We start from the raw sequence: 20,138 nt of genomic DNA on the forward strand, positions 1-20,138 counted from the left end.
TCTTTCTGTCGTCAATGATACTGGACTGACCCCATTTGGACTCTAACCTCAGGACTGGCAGCATCAATACCATGGGAGAGTGTAATGATGGCACAAAAGTAGAGGAAGAAGAGTGGACGTGCTGATTTTGAGATTCTAATGGGGTATCTAAGTGAAAATGTCCTGTAGGTCCTTGGTTCCATGGGATTGTAGTTTGAAAAACAGAATAGATTTGGAAATCATCTACATAAAGGTGGGAATTGAGTAATCGTTACTTTATATATCTCATTTGAACCCATGGCAATGATGAAATTTGGAAGTAGTAGTATAGAATGAAATAAAAGACAGAGGCTGTGAGAGCTGGGTTGGAATCAGGACTAGTGGTCTGGGTATGTGAGGATGCTACCATTCCCGGGATTCTTGTCCCTGTCGGTCTTTTGGTGACACTGGGTCAGCAGTTGTTGCTTGTGATTGTTGTGATAAAAATCTGTGATGAGGATCTAAGGTACAAAAGTCCAAGTGTAATGTCCAAAAGTCTAAGTGTAATTTTTCATGAGAGTTAGCAGTGGCTAATGACAGAGGTTGGTGGCCCCTCAGTGACCAGAGAGACAACTTTTTTTTATTATTGTTATAGCTTTTTATTTACAAGATATATGCATGGGTAATTTTTCAGCACTGACAATTGCAAAATCTTTTGTTCCAACTTTTCCCCTCCTTCTGTCCACCCCTTCCCCCAGATGGCAGGTTGATTAATACATGTTAAACATGTTAAAGTATAAGTTAAATACAATATATGTATACGTGTCCATACAGTTATTTTGCTGTACAAAAAGAATTGGACTTTGAAATAGTGTACAATTATCCTGTGAAGGAAATCAAAAATGCAGGCGGACAAAAAGAGAGGGATTGGGAATTCTATGTAGTGGTTCATAGTCATCTCCCAGAGTTCTTTCGCTGGGCGTAGCTGGTTCAATTCATTACTGCTCTATTGGAACTGATTTGGTTCATCTCATTGTTGAAGAGACCCATGACCATCAGAATTGATCCTCATATAGTATTGTTGTTGAAGTATATAATGATCTCCTGGTCCTGCTCATTTCAGTCAGCATCAGTCCATGTAAGTCTCCAGAGAGACAACTTTTTAAACAGTTTGGTGGTTACGTGAGGTCCAGAGATGCAAAGGAATGTATGACTTTGAAGAGTGGGACTACACATCATTTGGGGATTAGCAAGAGGCGCTCTTTAGAATCCAGAACAATGGGGAAAACAGAACTGAGTAACAACTCTGGGAAGTCACTCGGTGCCGGAGAGACTCCTGTGCTGAGCAAAGCCCTCCTGCCCAGGTTGACTCCTCCTGCATTCATCCTCATTATCTCCCTCAAGGGATCATCTTTGGGTCTTACAAGCTCTACTAGTAAAGGCTGATGCAATTAATGTGCTCCATAGTGATTAGTTTCATTGATTAACTAAAACTCTAATCATTCAGTAATCATTCAGTAATCTAAGTCAATAATTAGTAATCTAAACTTCACAAGGTGTAAGGAAAAGGGCCCTTTTCTCCACAGTAATTTCCCCCCTAAATAATAGTTTCAAGAGTAAGACTGGAAGCAGGCCTAATGATATGTAGGCCAATGATAGCACCACAGCTCTTGAGTTCAAGGTCCTGGACTGTCTCCACTGAGATCTGGGAGGAAATGGTAATCAAGGAGGCGGTAATGATTTTCCTGGCTCATGCTGCCTCCCACCTGTCTGTCAGGGGACCTTATTTCACCTCCACCTCATACCATCTTTCATACGTTGCCTCCTCTCTCTACTCATGTAGCCATTTGGCAGACCTGGCTCATGGGTCAAGCCCTTGGCTCATGCTTAGGCTGCCTCTTTAATTAATTACCTCCTCTGGGCCAGTCTGCCCAATCTGACCATTTTCCACTCAACATGCAAAAAGATTTTGTTCTAAATCTGTCACTCATCTACTCAGTAAACCACAGTGATTCCCCATCACCTCCAGGGTCAGATATAAAGTGCTCTGGCATTTCAACCCGTCCTGGCTTCCCATTCTTCTTAAACTTTAGTTCTCTCCATCCTCTCTGTAATTGGACACATTAGCTTACATGAAAACATTTCCTGAAACTATAAGCTCCCTGAGATCAGGGATGATTTCATTCTTATTTCTGGGAGATCATTAAGGAGATAGTACCCACTATGTTTGGCAAATAATAGGTTTAGGAAATATAAGATAAAGGGAGAGATGGATAGCTAAGAAAGTATGATTAGAAAGAGGAATTTCAGAATTTACAGTCATGGAGGTGACATTATCAGTGAGATCTAAACTGTGGCCATTCCTAGGTCTAGAAAGATTTACATGCACTGATGCTGAGCAAAAAAAGCAGAACAGGAATACACTGCACACAATAACAGCAAGAAATGTACAATGATCAACTGTGAAAAACTTAGTTCTTCTCAGTGGTCCAGTGATTCAAAGCAATCTCAATAGACTTTGGACAGAAAATGCCATCTGCCTCCAGAAAAAGAACTAAAGAGCCTGAATGTAAATCAATACATGCTATATTCACTTCTTCTTTCTATGTTTTTTTCCCCCTCTCCCATTGTTTTTCCCTTTTGCTTTGGTTTTTCTCTCATAATTCATAAAGCAATACATATTAAAAATAAATAATGTTTTAAAAAAGAAAATATAAACTCTGGCCATTCTTGAGATGGAATGAAAATGTAAGTCAGGGACCTGAGGTGATTGATGAACTCTTAAGTATTTATTCATCTATCTGAAGTCTCCAAATATAAGAACAATATTGGAGAAGAAAGTAAAACTGAGCCAGCTACTGAACCACAGAAAAAGAAGGGAGATTGCTGGGAGGTTGGTATATTATTGCGACTAGGAGGGAGCAGAACGCTGAAGGCCACAGACCCGAGACTGTGAGCGTGAAATTGGTAGTAAAGAAGCACTCTCGTCCTGGCCCTATATTTGAGAGTGCAGGAAAGGAGGAGTCTCTCACTGGAGGAGCATGTGCTGTGCTGCTCTGCCTTTCTCCACGAGATCCCAGAAAGCCCTTCACTCCCTTCTGCCCTGGACTTTGTGCCTCAGGGGGACTCTCTACCCTTCTCTCCCCCATTGGACAGCTCCTCTTGTCAAATTTGTGAAGGGCCTAGCAGGGCTTGGCACTTAGCAGGTGCTCCCTTCCCAGAATCTCCATCAGTGAGAGTACCTGGGCCAACCATTTTCACTTGACTGCACTTGTCTGGATTCCTCCATCATCCACATCCCCTTGCAGCTTCCTTTTTTGTGTTGATTTCCCCCATTTGAATAAGCATCTTGAGGGTAGGAACTGACTCTTGGCTTGCATTTGTATTCCTAGCACTTGACACAGTAGCTGGCACATAGTGAACATTTAATGAATATACTTATGGAGTAATGGATAGAATCAGCTTTGGGAGTGGGAACCTCTATAGTTTGTCCTTCCATACCCTGGACTCCCAGGGTGAAAGTGAGGGAAGCATCCGAACTACAGTTATTACTTCTACTGTTGTCCAACTGCAAGTGAATGCTGATGTGTATATGAGAAGGTCAGAGATATACATAGAGATGGTCTTAAGCATTAGGAACACTTGGGGATTCACTTGCCCACACCAGATGGAACATTTGCTCCAAAGCCTCACCACGGTGGGCGTACAAGACAGCAGAATATATTCTGCATGTCAGAGAAACACCTAACTCGCAGTCTTTTGAGGAAATAGTTATCCTGGTACCTCTGGCTCCCTGGGACTTAGAATGGATCTGTTTCAGAAAAATCCTGAAGAATGTGATTCTCCTCTCAGAAACTTGGCTGAAAGACTTGTTAATGATTTTATCTGTCCAGAAATTAAATGACCTCTTGGGGCAAGGGGAGTGAATTCCCTGTCATTAGAAATGTTCAATTAGTGCAACAGCCACCATGCAACCATTTATGAGAGATCTTGTAAGTGGACCGCCAACTTCTGATGTCCCCTCAACTCTTAATGCTTCTTGAATTCGTCATGTATATGACGAATGCACACTCTGGTCCCATCATTTCATTCTTGATATAAATGTCTGCCATTGCCCTGGTTGTATAGTTATTCAAATTAAAGTATCAAGTAAGTGATACGTTTGCCATCCTAGGATAAATCATTCTTGAATGGAATAGTAATCCCTCGCCTGTCCTGGGATATAGTTTCTGATTTCACCTTCTTGTGGTCTTCTCCTGCCTCCTGTGGATGTCTGTGGAGGCACCTCTTTTAAGATTTAGACTTTTCAGCCAGCCAGCCCATTTCCCTGTATTCTTTGAGATAAAATGCTTGCAAGGGATAACATAGCCATGAACAACATTAACTCCGTAGATATCATAACTTGTAATACACCTGTTAACTGTTGTGAAGATGGACGTAAGATCATTTTATAAGCTGTAAATATGAGCAGTTTTTAGAGACCTACAGAGTAATTAAAGGGGATGAATCAATACAAATTAATGGTGTTCAAAATGTATCTTTACAGAAGGATCTTGCCTAATTGTATTTCTTTTACTATTATAATGAGGGGAAATAATTTATTAATATCTGTTTGTTTGATCTGCATTCTTTTATTTTAGGAATGGAACATTGCTAAGCTTTCCATCGAATATGATTCTGAACCCTTTGGGAAGGAACGAGATGCAGCTATTAAGAAACTGGCCAGTGAGGCAGGGGTGGAAGTCATCGTACGGATTTCACACACTCTGTATGACCTTGACAAGTAAGTTCTGTGTCAGGATCCTAAAAACGTGCTTTCATATGGGGATTAACAAATAATAAATAAGCATTTAGTGAACACTTACTGTGTTGTGCTAGGTACTGTGTACATGTGGGTATGATTTTAATCTTCCTACCTCATCCTATACCATCCCCCTGTTTGGAATGCTCTGCCCCCTCCTCCATTCATCACCTTCCTTCCCATCCAAAAAAGGCCATCATCAGGAATCAAAATAGACTCTGGGAATTTCTCATCACACAGCTATCCCAGCGATTGTACTCTTCATCTGCTGGACTGAGAGGAAGTAACCAAGGTTGGCTTTCCATGGTGGGCTCATGGTTACCTGTCTGCTGGTAGTCACAGAGCAGTGCTTGACCACTTCATTCTGACTCACGGTGATCAGTCCTTCCTGTCCAGTCAGAGTATTTGTCTATACCTCAGAGGACCCTTGTGTTGTTTTACTCTAATGAATACAAGTGGCCCTTGAGGGACCTTGGCCTTGGGTCATGCAATATGTCTATATCCCCTTATATAACTCATTGCAGTTCGTGTTTGATAATAGTAAGCCCGCCGATATTTCTTGAATTAATAAGTATAGAATAACATAACATGTTGCAGAAATGTTAAAATTCCTCGCAGTCTTTGTAGGCAAATTGGTGTTCCTTTAGTTAGATGCTCATTTTCACAAATTAGTATTATAAATCCTTTGCCTTACCAGTCTACAGTTGGTGTACTTTATACCAAAGTAATTTATTCAGTGCCTTTGCAAAAAATAATTATAGCAGAAAATAATTATGGTCTTGACCTACCAAATGTCTTCATTTGCATCTAAAATTCAAGAGGCCTTTGATAATGAATTTTAAATTTGCTTCCCAGGAGGAAGGCTTTACTCTTGGTTTCAACTCATTCATGTCAGCAGAAAAAGGGAATGTACTGAACATTATTGTATCATTTTGTTCTCATATCTTCTATGTGTAATTGTGTATATATTTAGAGAAAGGTAGACCTTTCTAAATATTACATTTAGATTAGAATCCAAACCATGAATAATGGTGAGATTAACTGACTAATTCAGCTGATAGATGTGGATAATGTACATATTCCAAGAGATTATAAAGGGACAGACAAATTTAAGTCTATGTTTTTGGGGAGAAATTATGGAGACCAGGATAGACTCAGAAGGGAGATTTCCTCACCCATTCCACAAAGGCATCTCTGTCCTGAAGCATCCATTCCCTCTTTGTGTTTCAAATGAGGGAGGGGGGGGGGGGGGGGGGGGGGGGGGGGGGGGGGGGGGAGAGAGTGTGTGTGTGTGTGTGTGAGAGAGAGAGAGAGAGTGAGTGTGTGTGTGTGTGTCTGTGTGAGAGAGAGAGAGAGAGAGAGAGAGAGAGAGAGAGAGAGAGAGAGAGAGAGTATCCCATTTAAGTTTCTTTATAAGGATTTTTATTAACCTACCATAAATGAATTTCATTTTCCTATCTTTGAATAGAGATGTTGCAAAGTTAATTAGGAATTAGTTTCATATTTTTTAATACTAATACTAGATATTGTTTCCCCTTATACAACAGGATCATAGAATTGAATGGTGGACAACCACCTCTGACGTATAAAAGGTTCCAAACTCTGATCAGCAAAATGGAGCCATTAGCAACGCCAGTAGAGACGATAACACCTGAAGTGATGCTCAAGTGTGTTACTCCCCTCTCAGATGAACATGATGAAAAATATGGCGTTCCCTCACTGGAAGAGCTAGGTGTGTTAAAGTAATTTCTTCTCCCCTCCTTCCCTCCCTCCTTTCCTTCCTCCTTCCCTCCCTCCTTCCCTCTCTCCCTCCTTCCTTTCCTCACTCCCTCCCTCCCTCCCTCCCTCCTTTCACTCCCACCCTGCATTGCTTTATTAATCAGTTTGGAAAAGAAAAATCATTGCAAAATGGAAAAACCATGGGAGTGGGGGGGGGGGGAAGAAAAAAGAAATTAACATAGCATGTATTGATTTACATTCTGTCTCCTTAGTTCTTTTTCTGGATGCAGATGGCATTTTCTGTCCAGTCTATTAGGATTGCTTTGGATCACTGAACCATTGAGAAGAACCAAGGCTTTCACAATTGATCATTATTCGTTCTTATTGTTATTATGTACAGTGTATTCCTGGTTCTGCTTGTTTCACTCAGCATCTATTCATGTAAATCTTTCCAGGCTTTTCTAAAATCAGCTTGTTCATCATTTTTATAGAACAATAATATTCCATAATATTCATATATCACAACTTGTTCAATCATTCCCCAATTAATGGGCACCCACTCCATTTTCCAATTCTGTGCCACCACAAAAAAAGGCTGCTGCAAACATTTTGCACGTGTGGGGCCTTTTCTCTCCTTTGTGATTTGTTGAAGGGATTTATAACTTAGAGGTAAAGGCCCCCGGCCTTGGGGGCCAGGATGAGACTATGGTGGTGATTGATTTCACTTGACTGTGTGTTTATTACAAAAGCACAGACACTTGGGAAGTTGAACTTATAAACTTAAAAGGAAAGGCCAACTCTCCAATCAATTAATCAGTATATATTTATTAAGCACCTACTATGTGCTAAGCACTGTCCAGAATAGGGAATTGCATCTCTTTCATATGTGGGAATGCCCATTTCAGTATTAAGTTTAGAATTAAATGTAGAATAAAAATGTTAAAATAAACGATTCTAGCTGGAATTTAAGAGGAACTATAAGTCACAGCACTCAGCTTCTGCCATACCAACGTTTAATCTATCTACTGAGGAAGGAAAATGAAAAGTGCTAAATGAAAGTTGGAAACTAACAGATTAGTCATTAGAGATATCTGCGTTTGTATGCCATGTGACGTTGGAGCCAATCCTACAGCTTTCTGATGCAAGCCTCAAAAACAGGCCTGTCCTTAGTCTCTGTACCAGTGTAACTCAAGTGCCTTCTGTGGGCCAGGCCTGAGGCTGGCCTCCAGAAGCTCGTCTGGGATGAGGAAGGTGCGTAAACAGCCTTGTGCAGATGAGACAGACGCAGGATTGGGGGGCAGGCAGTCCTCTCGGAGGGAACTGGGAATGATTTTCTGTACAAGACGGAGTTTTAGCTGGGACTTGAAGGCAACTCGGAAAGCCGGGAGGTAGTAGCAAGGAGACAGAGCTCTCCAGGCACAGGGGACCATCCGTGAAGGCCCCCAGAGGCAGGGGCAGCATATCAGGTTCCAGGAACAGGTCACAGATCAGGGAGTGAGGAAGGAAGAGCATGGGGGACCAGGGGACAATGAAAGCCAAGCAGAGGATTTCATATCAAATTCTGGAGGTGACAGGGAAGTTGTGGATTTTACTGGCCAGGGGGTCAGACTGGGGCTTGAGGAGAATCAGATTCATGGGGGAGGGAGCGGGTAGACAGATGCGGCCGACAGGTAAGTAGGGTCATGAGGTGGCAGGGGCCGGCCCCTCAGAGACAAGGCAGCTGATTGGATGTGGGGTGAGAGTGAAGGAGGACTCGGTGTGACATCGGTCCTGGCTGACGTAGGCGACAGTGATGCCCTCCACAGGAATAGGGAAATTGGGAAAAGGGAAGGCCCCAGAGGGCAAGACCCATTGGGTCCAGTATTGGAGTGAGTTTGGGGGACTTGGTGCTCATCCAGTAGGCTAAGTTGGAGATGTGAGGCTGGAGCTTAGGAGAGAGGTAAGGGCTGGAAAAGTCGATCTGAGAAATGTCAACCTAGAAATGACCATTGAATCCAAGGGAGATCGTGAGATCACTAAGTGAAATTGGATAGAGGGAAAAGAGAAGAAAGGAATCTTTGGCATTCAGCAACTTCTCAAATAAATACGGTAGAAGACCTGGATTCAGATCCCACATCTGACAGTGTCCGTGTAAGCCCAGACATTTAATCTTAAGCCTCGGTTTCCCCAGATGTCACTAGAGACAATAATCTCTTTTGTTTTATGGTACACGGTGGTAGTGAGAATCATGAGTCAAACATTAAAGTGCTTTAGAAGCATTGCTTTATTCACACTCACATAATTACTGATGTTACATTAGTTCATCTTTTAACACTAGCTAAGCACCTACCGTGTGCCTCTGGCTCTCTCCCTGACTGAAAGCCATCTTTTCTGTTTCCACAGGTTTTGATACTGATGGCTTACCTTCTGCCGTGTGGCCGGGGGGGGAGACGGAAGCCCTCACGCGCTTGGAGAGGCATCTGGAAAGAAAAGTATGCTCATCTCTGCCCCCTTGCCAAGCTAGCACTTTAGAAACAATTTCTCTCCCTCCCTTTAAAAATAACAGTGGCAGGGGCATTGCAGGAACCACATTCCAGGTTCCGATAATTTGAGCAGAGAGCGCCGAGACAGGTTAAACCTGATGGGGCGAGAAGGCACCTGGCTGAGCGATGGGGCTCTGGGCCACTTTGGTTGCTGCTGGGTGGGCGGCCCGTCCCCTTCCCTGAGCTGCATGTCCTTGCACCTCCAAGGTCCCTCCCTGAGAGGGGGTGCATCTCTCTGCTGCCGCTTGGGACCCCGTGCCTGACGTGGGCCAAGTGATGCCTTCTGCACGGAGGAAGCCTGGCCCCCTGCCGGTCTCCTCACCCGGACCTCCTCAGACACGACCGTGTTGTGGAGATATCTCGGCCCCCTGTGACTGGGTCTTCCTTCCCTTGGCTGAGCCCATGGGACGGCCGGAGCAGAGGCCCCAACCTCTGGCTTCCTGATCTCCTTTCTAACACTGTCAGAGGGGCATTGCATGGAATAAGTTCTGTCCATTGTTCACCAAAAAGAGCTGGGTCAGAGAACGTTCAGGAAAAACGACTAACTAGACTTCTCTATGGCTTTAGGCTTGGGTGGCCAATTTTGAAAGGCCAAGAATGAATGCGAATTCCCTTCTCGCGAGCCCTACCGGCCTCAGCCCTTACCTGCGCTTCGGCTGTCTGTCGTGTCGGCTGTTCTACTTCAAGCTGACGGACCTTTACAAGAAGGTAGGACCCTGGTTCCAAGTGCCCCAACCCAGCCGGCCACGGCTCCTGGCCGTCCTGGACCCCCTAACGCTCTGCTTTCTCCTTGTCAGGTAAAGAAGAACAGCTCGCCTCCCCTCTCTCTCTACGGGCAGCTCTTGTGGCGCGAATTTTTCTACACGGCAGCCACAAACAACCCACGCTTTGATAAAATGGAAGGAAACCCCATCTGTGTTCAGATTCCCTGGGATCGAAACCCCGAGGCGCTGGCCAAGTGGGCCGAAGGCAGGACGGGCTTCCCGTGGATCGACGCCATCATGACCCAGCTGCGTCAGGAGGGCTGGATTCACCATTTGGCCAGACACGCGGTCGCCTGCTTCCTGACCCGAGGGGACCTGTGGATCAGCTGGGAGGAAGGCATGAAGGTGGGCACACTCCCCGCACAGCCCGGGCACCCCAGGTTGGAGACCCGGGGCTCTGTGTCCCTCTCTGGACCTTAGTGTCCTCACCTAATGGTGAGCGGATCCGTAAGGTCCTCAGGGCTGAGGTTCTGAGAATCTAAGGTGACTCGGAATCATAGAGACTCGAGAGACAGAGAGCATTGATTAATAAGCACCCACGGGAGGCTGGGCACAGTGTGAAGCACAGGGCTGGAAAGAAAGGCAGAAGCCCAATTGCTGCCCTCAAGGAGCTCCCATTCTGTATACACACAACTGCACGCACTGAATTAGGAACAATCAGGATGGGCTTCCTGTGGGAGGAGGCCTGAAAAAAGCCAGGAGGCAGGAGATGGACGGCGTGCTCCAGAAACGGCTAGGAGGCTGCGTCACTAGACTCCAGAGTGTGTGTGTGTGTGTGTGTGTGTGTGTGTGTGTGTGTGTGTGTGTATGCATGGGTGCACACGTGAGGCCGGTGGAAAGACTAGAAAATTAGAAAAGAACTAGAGGGTGTAGAAGCCACATCAATCATTTTCTGTGGATCCCAGAAATAATAGGGAGCCATCGATATCTGTTAAAGACGGAACATAGTTTAGACAGATCTGGTCTCCTCCTATGGAGGATGGGCTGGAGCAAGAGAGACTCGAGGCCAGAAGACTCAGGCATGAGGGGCCAGGGCCTCCCCATGCAGTGACCATCCAGCCAGCCCTACAGGATGGTTCCCATCCCTCCAGGGGCCTGGTGGCAGTGCCTCTGCTTCAGAGGAAGGACCCGAGTCCCACTGAAGCCCCTTCTCTGTGAAGAACTGCCCCATTTACTCTCCAGTCTCAGGGTCCTGACTGCTGCCATTCAAGGCACAATCAATAGTGGCCCCTTTTATAAACTGCCCAGTCCTAGAAATCTGGGACCTTTGATTGGGAGGAACCTCCAAGTTCAGCTGGCCAGGACCACCCCTCTTCACATCCGTGGGGCAGCTGCCGGGACATCCCTATTTCATGGGGAAGCCCATTCTCCTGAGGGACAGCCCTAAGCGTTCCTTCTGCCCCACTCTTCTGATCACCATTCCACAAAATAGCTCCTTGTGCATGGAAAGGCAAATGTGCCACCCCCTGCTGCTGTCCCAGTTCTCTTCTTCAGGATTAATCCCCTCCCCCCCCCCCAGTCCAGTCCGTTAAACCTGTAAGACCCCAGTATTTTTCATATGAACCCCACCTAAACCCAGCCTCCCCTTCTGTGCCGGTGCAGTAACATTCAGATTGTTTTTGGTCCTAAGTATATGCTGCTGTTTGGATCCTTGTTCAAACCCTCTGTGAGCTCTCATTCCCCAATTCCATCCTATTTCTCGTGGTATTCCTCTCAGTGTTTGCTCACTTAAAAATCTGATAAGTCAGTGACAGAGGTGGGGTTCAGGGTCACATGGCCTGGCTGACTCATTTCTATTATGAGATGGTACTTGGGCAGCAGCGAGCACAGTGGCTGGCAGAGAGAAGGTGCCCGTCAGCCAACACTACTTGTTTTGAAAAAGCAGAGTTCACCAGTATAGAACTGTAACACTCATGAAGTTCCTTCTTTACACCAGTCCTAAGAGGTAGGTGCTGTGGGTTTTCTTTATTTATTTTCATTTTACAGATGAGGAAATTGAGGCTTAAAGGGGTTTTTTCACTCCCAAGGCCTGGGTTGTTCTTGTGGCTGTGTCCTGCCCTCCAGCCCATAGTCTCCCTCTTGTTCCCGTGGGTATCCCAAGAAACGTCCTGTGCCTCCAGTCAGGCTCCTGACACTCCTAGGCCAGAGGAAATCAAATGCATTTGGCAAGACTTCAGGAAACTTAAGTGCCCGCCATTGTGCCAGGCAGACAACCACAGCAAGTGACAGTAACCAAGTTGTCAAGGACTGTGCTTATAAATTCTGCCGCTATAAAGAAGAGCGTGCGTGCGTGCATGCGTGTGTGTGTATCATGTATATTAGTGTAGGTGTGTGAGAGAGACAGGTGGGCAGAAGAGGAAGGAGAGTGCAGAGGTGAAAGGGTCCAAAGGAGGATCCTATGCTTTTCCATGTTCCTGAAGAGCATAGAACTCCTACACTGGTCACCTTCCTTTTGTGTGGAGATAACGAGCAGCAGAGCCAACCAGGGGTGATGGCTGTACCCCAAAGCGCCTCCATTAGGGCAGGGGAGCAGTAGACAGGAGCCGATGTGGAGGGCAGGATGGGTGAGGAGGTGTCAGTCCTGGGGCAGGGATTAGACAGAGGGCCCTGTTACTCCCATGATCATTAGAAATCGCTTTCTAAACAATTTAAAAATCATCCTCCTTGAGACAGTTTCTATCTCCTGAAATCATGGAGACATGACTGGGCCCTGGTGCGGTCACCCTGGGGAGGCCAGTTTTATTTGTGAGTCCCTGGTCACCGGGGCTGCTTTCCCTCCACTTATTGAGGAGTCAGCCTCCCTTCCCCTTTCCCAGGAACAGAGAAAGGACTGATTTTTAGGTTGCTCACTCACCTGCCACATGGGGGTTGCCCAGACTTGCCTCATGGGCTGCTCTTGTTTCTGAAGGTCTTTGAAGAGCTGCTGCTTGATGCTGACTGGAGCATCAACGCGGGGAGCTGGATGTGGCTGTCCTGTAGCTCCTTTTTCCAGCAGTTTTTCCACTGCTACTGTCCTGTCGGCTTTGGTAGGAGAACCGATCCCAATGGAGACTATATCAGGTAACCAGCAGAGCTGACCACAGGAAAACCTTCCTGGCGGAGCTCACCGGCTGCAAGCAGGTCCCTTGTGTGCAGTCAAGCTGGCCCGTGGCCTTGGCCCTCTGGGGAAATAGAGGATTCAGTCTCAGAGCCCTTCATTCACATCCCTTCTCTCCTTTATTCTCACCAAAAGACGCTACCTGCCTGTCCTGAGAGGCTTCCCTGCGAAATATATCTATGATCCCTGGAACGCGCCAGAAGGTATCCAGAAGGTGGCAAAGTGCTTGATAGGCGTCAACTACCCTAAACCGATGGTAAATCATGCCGAGGCGAGTCGTCTGAACATCGAGAGGATGAAGCAGATCTATCAGCAGCTGTCACGCTATCGAGGACTGGGTAATCCATAGTTGTCTGGCACAGTTGGACGTTTGTCCTCGACTCAGATCTGAATCATATTTTAACGGGCATTCTTCCCTTTTCCCCATTCCCTACAGGCCTTCTTGCTTCTGTGCCCTCCAACCCGAATGGGAATGGGGGCCTCATGGGCTACACATCTGGAGAAAACGGTCCTGCTTGTAACAGTGGCGGAGGTATGCACATCTCCCATCATCATGGGCCCCCAGAATTGTGTCTGTCAGAACACTGCCCAAAAGGGAGAATCCATGGGTTAAAAGGGCCTTCTTCAGGCAGGGATCACCTCCCTTAACCCTTAGGGAAAGACCATGGACCTTATAAGGTACTGGTGATGGTCGTCCATGGCTGTTGTTGATCATTGAAATGACCTTCTGGAGTTTAGCTTGGGTGGATGGGATGTGAGTGCAGATAGAAGGTGGAAAGCATTTCCATGATGTGATAAGGTCAATTTCTATTCAATGTACCAAGTGAAAATCAAAGAGCCAGACTGCCTGTGAGGGATGCTCATTTTGCAGAGTTAGAATGTTCAGTTTTGTTATCTGTAATGAACAAAAACAAACGTCTTTTAGAACCTAGTATCGAAATAGAGAATAAACATAGTCTTTGTTTTGTTTTCCAAACAAACGTTCACATGCTATGGTGGTAGAATGGTAGATGCTCCTTTAAAACCTAAATATCTTTCTAAGAATCTGGCGTTTTGGTCCCCAGGAGCCCCAGTGGGTGCCAGCGACGGTCAGATACTTCAATCCTGTGCCCTCCCAGAGCCCCCTGCAGGAGCCAGCTGCATTCAGCAATCAGGTATTTCACAGAACACCTTTGAAAGTGTCAGACTTTCCTGACTTAGACCCAGAGCTTCGGCTCTCTGGGAAGCACACATGAGAATCCCCCGAATAGGGAGGGTAGGGCTGATCAGTCAGCCAGGACCAGAAAAGAGCAAAACCAGAGGTCCGGCACTCTCCCACTGAGCAGGCCGTCTACCTGCCCGCAGCCAGCTCATGTCTTCCAAAGGCCAATGTGTGATTCCCGTGTTGTTTTATTTATGTTATTGTGGTCTTGTGTGTGTGTTCTGATGTTGCATCTGCTCCCTCCCTCCTGCATCATTTTAGTCATTAACATCTGGATAAACTTCTCTGAATTCTTCAGTTCATTGTTTCTCACAATGCAAAATTACGTACTTGGTCAGCTGCTCCCTGACGGACATATTTCTGGCTCTTTGCTATTCCCAAAAGCAGTAGAAACAAAACCATTTCACCCGCCTTTCACCCTCAAGTACGTGCCCACCCAAAGGAGCCCTGGGACCGCTGAGGTGCTACCTGTTCAGCCTCTTCTAGCTGAATTTCCCAGAACGTTCCTTGCTGAGCCCCCAGCGCCTGCCTTTCCAGTGCTTCCTCTCCCAACACGTCTGTGTTGCTGTCGTCTCTGCCGGTTTGAGAGATTGAGAATTGGAACCTTGCTTACTTCCCTGCATTTCTCTTCCATTTGTCATCTGCAGCATTTTTCATACAGCTCAAAGCATTGTGCATTTCTTTTGAAAATTGTGTCTGCTCCTTACCTCCTCCATTAACCACCAGCTCTGGGCCACAGATAGATGTGTCAGTTTGTGGGGTATTTTGGCTATCCAAAATTTGAGGAGATTTTTTTCCCAGCTGATACTTATTTTGGGTTTATTCATGCACAGCCTTCTTAAAGATTCCTCTGTTGTTTGTGTTCTCTTCTGCCCCTCGTTGATAATGGTTTTTCCTAGCAGGCAGATCTTGGTAAAGATTTTCTGCGTTCTTCCTTCTTAGATTTTAATTGACTGTGGAGAATTTCCAGCCTCCATCCCATGTGTTAAATTTGTACAGTTTGCAGATGGCTTATTACTATACATTCTCTTTTTTTCCCTGATTAGAAGAGGAATGTCCAAAACCTTGGGTGTTTTAAGGCACCCTTGTGCCAAAACATCGTGGGCTAAGGAACCTTTTAGCTCAGAACCTTTTCAGAGGTGACGTATGTGTAGAAAACGTTTCTTGTCAGTGTTTACCAGAGGAGGCTATTTGCCTGTATCTGTAAAACTAAGGGGATTGCTTTTTTCAGACAAATAACCAAAATGTTTATAGAGAGAACATTGTGAAGAATTCTTGTATATTGTCTAAAGAAGTTCAGTACATCAAGAAAACTTCCAACATTTCTTCTGAAATCAAATGAATATTATAGGACTGCAGAAGAAAAGTAGACTAAATTGAGGGAAAGAGTGACAGGAAGTATTTTTATACACTTGTCACCCATAAGTGGAGGAAAATGGTTGCCTCACCTCCTCCCACACCGGTGGATTTCTCCTTTCTGTTATTTATCAGATGAGAAAATATGTCCTTCATGTTTCTCTAGTTGAACACTGGTCATGGGCCAAATTGGAATGTTTCCAACATTCGGATAAATAAATTTTATTTGTTCGTTTGGATTTTAATTCTGTCTCATAAGGAACCTGGTAGCCAGGAAGTAAAATGAGTCCTTTAGCTCAAGTAATGTCTCTTGTTTTTCAAATACAACTAGGTTACTCTCAGGGGAGTGGGATTTCACATTATTCTCATGAAGACAGTCAGCAGGCTTACATATTAAAGCAAGGTAAGAAGCAAGCAGAATGAGCGTAATGTTCTCTTTGCCTTTTCTGTCCTAAATTTACATTTCTAAATATATAGGAAGAAGCTCCCTCAGTGGCGGGAAGCGGCCTAGGCAAGAAGAAGAGACTCAAAGCGTTGGCCCCAAAGTGCAGCGACAGAGCGTGAACTAGGAGTCTCTGCCCTAGGACCTCGTCTCTTCTCCTGGTGTGGGGAAAAAAAACAACAAAATAGACCCACAGACTTGTTACTGTGCCTCCACGAAAGGGCAGAGTCACAGACTGAATCACGGAATTGGAGAGGAGAGTGTATGGTCTGATGTTGGACGAAGCAGGGAGCTTGCGGGCCCTAACTTTCTGGCGAAAGTAAATGTCGAAACGATGATCAAACATCCCATTTCCCTGACTGTGTGACTATGTAAAACGGCAGGGCTTCTAGCTCTAGGTGGTTGTCACAGGCTCCCATCTAGAAGCACTTGCCCTCACCTTCGGTTTTTTTCTAGATTGCTTCATTCATTCCACCACTTTAGAGGCAGAGGTCCATTCAGGTTTGGAAATGAATGGGGCTGGGCAAGGAGGTGGGGTACGGCCTTTGTCTGAACAGCAGAGTCCGCCACCCCATGTCCTGCCCCAAAGCTGCCTTCCCCCATGCCCTTTCTCTGAGGCTCCAAGGGGAGTTCAGGTGACTTGAAGAGGCTGGGTAGACTTCTTGTAGCCAACATGTACTTAATTATGTACGATTTGAAGCTAGCTCAGAAGTGCACCGGACTCCTTGAATTTGGTCTCTAAAGCCAAAAGCTTTCTTTCCTTTCTCCCGGCCCCCGGAACTGTCATTGATCTTGTCACTTTTATTTGGTGTCAAGCAGCTTCTTAAGTCTTGCTGTTCTAATTGAGTTTTCCTCTCGTGGCTTCTTTATTCAAATGGATTTTATAAGCCCTCTTGAGGGAAGGGTGATTGCTCAGATTTTGTAGTTGCTGCAAGACCTCGCCAGCAGAGGGCCCAGGTGATAGTTGGAGATGAACAGGAAATATTAATATCTCTGATGGATTTCTCGTAATCAGAATTTTTCCTTTGTGGTTTTGTTCCCCTCCATTCAGAAAGAAATGCTGTTGCAGTGAAATTGGAGTCGAAAGTAATATCCCCTTTCAATAAATTATTTCAAAATGTTCTTTCCTGATGGAAACCAGTTACATTTTTGAGATGCGTTATTTCTAATGGCATTTCTATGATTTTTAAGTTTTTATTGAATTTCACAAAGGACAAACGGTAATTTGTATATAAAGTACTTGGTAATGAAATTGTTTAATGTAAATAGAAAATATTCATGATTAGTGCTAGACTTCTCAATATATTTTTGATAATCTTTCGTGTGTGGAAAAAGTCAAAGCTGTAACTGCTGTAAAATTGAGAGTTTCCAGCAGACGTGGGGAAAAACATGAAGATGTTCTGATTTTCTGATACGATTTTGTTAACATTTTGAGGCACATTTTTCTTGACCTCATTGTACGATCCAACTTTGCATACTTTGATAATATAAAATTTAGAAAATGTATGTAACCATAGTCGTTGGGTAGAGCGCTTCCAAACATAGCTGTGTCTCTTTGAAAACTTCATGGGCTCTGGTATGTAGCCATACTTGTGTGAAACATCATTTATATGTCCCCTTTCCCTTAATATCTCTATTTTTTGTTTACCGCTCAAGTGGCCTTGTCAATAAAGTGTAAATACAAAGCCTTGTGTTTGTGAGTTGTTGTTTTGGGGTTTCTGGAAGAGGTGCCATATGGTGATAATCAATAAGACTAAAGCCCAAGTTCCCCATGAACACTGGTTCCATTGCTTTGTTGTTACAAAAACTCTTCAATTTGGTCTCTAAAGCAGTAAGCTTTTTTTTTCCTTTCTCCCGACCCCTGCAACAGTCATTGGCTGCTGCCCTCATTCATTGATCTTGTCACTTATATTTGGTGAAAAGCAATTTCTTAAATCTTGCTGTTCTAATTGAGTTTTCCACTCATTTGTGGCTTCTTTATTCAAAAGGATTTATAAGCCTTCTTGAGGGAAGGGTGACTGCTCAGTTTTTGGAGTTGCTTACCTGATATGCGCTTGGAGTTTTTCACCAGGGAGCTAGCGTTTGAACAACCGGTGATTTTTATGGCCGCTGCCTTTTTTTGTCCACATTCTGGTTCTCCTTTCTCTGCTCTTCTGGTGGCGGCCCTGTAGCTTGCAAGCTCCAGGAGCCAGGGGAAGTAGAAAGGTGCCGGATCTCTGGGCAGAAGGAATAGGACTTATTGCCAGTTGGGGGGCCTTTATATTATCCTTCAAGAAGCCATTTTTACCTCCTCTGCTGCCAGATCCTTTCAGCAAATGACTTAGAGGATTGAGGACGTCCACCTTGAGCTTCGCTAACTCTCCAACAGACCTCAAAAGCCTTTCTGGAGTCTCTTCCTGGAAAATGAACATTGCCCAACAACAACACTGCAATGGGAACCTTGAGAGACTCTGCTCTTCTCAGCAGCGCAGTAGTCTTGAGACAATTCTAAAAGGCTCATGATGGAAAATGCTATCCACAGGAGAAAGCATTTTAGAGTCTGAATGCAGATCCAAGCAGACGATTTTCACTTTTTTCCCCCTCTTATGTTTTTTCCCTTTTTTATTCTGAATTTCACAGCATGACTAATGTGAAAATAGTCATGTGAAAATAGGGTGGTTTTTTTTTTTTAAAGAAGTTTGTTGCTATTATGACTTACTTCATTCATGTCTCAACAGAGATCAGTAGTTTTTCTTTAAAAAACAAAGAATGAATGAACATCACCCATCTTTTTGACAAACAAAGCTGAGCACTCTATTGTGCCCTACGTACCATTCCCTCCTATCTCCTTCATTCAGGAGTTTGTGGCAGTAATCTTTCCTTCACTGACATCTTTCCTGGCTGCTTCCTTGCAGTTTACAAACATGTTCTGATTTCCCTTTTAGACCTATTCCAGCTCTGCCCTTCCATAGTGTTGTCTGAGTATTCTATGAAGAGAGAGAGAGAGCAGTGCAAGCAGTGCAAAAACTGATTACCAAACCATATTCTTGTCTTTAAGAAATGACAGTGAACAGTGGACAGTGGACAAGGCAAATGTGAGTCAGTTTTTAAAAGGTCTGAAAAGGCGGGTATTTCAAACTATCTGCCCATCAGATTGAGGTCAATTTCCTGCAAAATTTTTAAAAGAATCATTAAAGGGATACTTAGGGAGGAAAATGTTCACCATGAAAATTCATGCCAACTTAAACTTATTTGATTTTTTTTTATAGACTTAAAGAGGGAGTAAAGGGAATAAGCATTTATATAACACCTACTGTATACTAGGCCCTGTGCTAAGCAAATATGTCTTTGATCTTCACAACAACCCTGAGATGGATATGCAATTATTTTCCCCATTTTACAAATGAGGAAAGAGAAGGAAACAGGATTAAGTGACTGCAAATATCTCTTTGATCTTCACAAAAACCTTGAGAGAGCTGTGCAATTATTTTCCCTATTTTACAAATGAGAAAAGAGAGGGAAACAGGATTAAGTGACTGCAAATTTCTCTTTGATTTTCACAACCTTGAGAGAGACGTGCAATTATTTTCCCTATTTTACAAATGAGAAAAGAGAGGGAAACAGGATTGTGACTGCAAATTTCTCTTTGATTTTCACAACCTTGAGAGAGACGTGCAATTATTTTCCCTATTTTACAAATGAGAAAAGAGAGGGAAACAGGATTGTGACTGCAAATTTCTCTTTGATTTTCATGACAACCCTGAAAGAGACATACAATTATTTTCCCTATTTTACTAATGAGAAAAGAGAGGGAAACGGGATTACGTGATTTGCCCAGGGTCACACAGTAAGTGTCTGAGGCTGAATTTGATTCCAGGCTCAGTGCTCTCTCCACTGCACCATTCTCCCCCTATTTGCAAAGGGAAATTTAATAAGTGTAGTATTCAGTGAGGTATTAACAGATTCTTTCAGAATCTCCTTCTCAATAAGATGAAGAGATATGGACAGATAATAGATTAAGGTGGATTCAGAATGATCAACCAGACCCCAGAAGCACTGATCAATGGCAACTTGGAGAGGAAATACAATCCCTTCATCATTCCGACTGGTGGAAACATGGAGAATATATGTAGGACATCATCAGATGACAAAAAATTGGGAAGAACGGCTAATAGGTTGAGCGAAAAACCTGGAGTCCTCAAAGAGTTAGATAAAATGGAATAGAGGGAAAACACAGGGGGCAAAAACCCTAACAAAGCTGTACAAAAACGGAATGTTACTGTGGGAACTTCCTTATCA

At 44.4% G+C, this 20,138-nt stretch overlaps 1 protein-coding gene across 5 annotated transcripts in view; it reads left to right on the forward strand.

The window, feature by feature from the left end:
- The window catches only part of CRY1 (cryptochrome circadian regulator 1), a 68,577-nt gene that overhangs the window by 37,029 nt on the left and 11,410 nt on the right, over positions 1-20,138 (forward strand). For 2 of the 5 annotated variants that reach the window (XM_031938547.1, XM_031938544.1), the window contains exons 3-13: positions 4,599-4,741; positions 6,307-6,491; positions 8,861-8,949; positions 9,568-9,708; positions 9,798-10,109; positions 12,673-12,824; positions 12,997-13,199; positions 13,298-13,393; positions 13,926-14,015; positions 15,750-15,821; positions 15,896-17,546. In XM_031938547.1, coding sequence (XP_031794407.1) covers positions 4,599-4,741; positions 6,307-6,491; positions 8,861-8,949; positions 9,568-9,708; positions 9,798-10,109; positions 12,673-12,824; positions 12,997-13,199; positions 13,298-13,393; positions 13,926-14,015; positions 15,750-15,821; positions 15,896-15,987 — 1,575 coding nt within the window. In that variant the 3' untranslated portion in view covers positions 15,988-17,546. Of the gene's footprint in view, positions 1-4,598; positions 4,742-6,306; positions 6,492-8,860; positions 8,950-9,567; positions 9,709-9,797; positions 10,110-12,672; positions 12,825-12,996; positions 13,200-13,297; positions 13,394-13,925; positions 14,016-15,749; positions 15,822-15,895; positions 17,547-20,138 lie in introns of those variants that run through there. The other 3 variants (XM_031938546.1, XM_031938545.1, XM_031938548.1) reach the window with 3 other exon arrangements.

This window comes from Sarcophilus harrisii, chromosome 5, assembly GCF_902635505.1.
Source record: "Sarcophilus harrisii chromosome 5, mSarHar1.11, whole genome shotgun sequence".
Taxonomy (NCBI): Eukaryota; Metazoa; Chordata; class Mammalia; order Dasyuromorphia; family Dasyuridae; genus Sarcophilus; species Sarcophilus harrisii.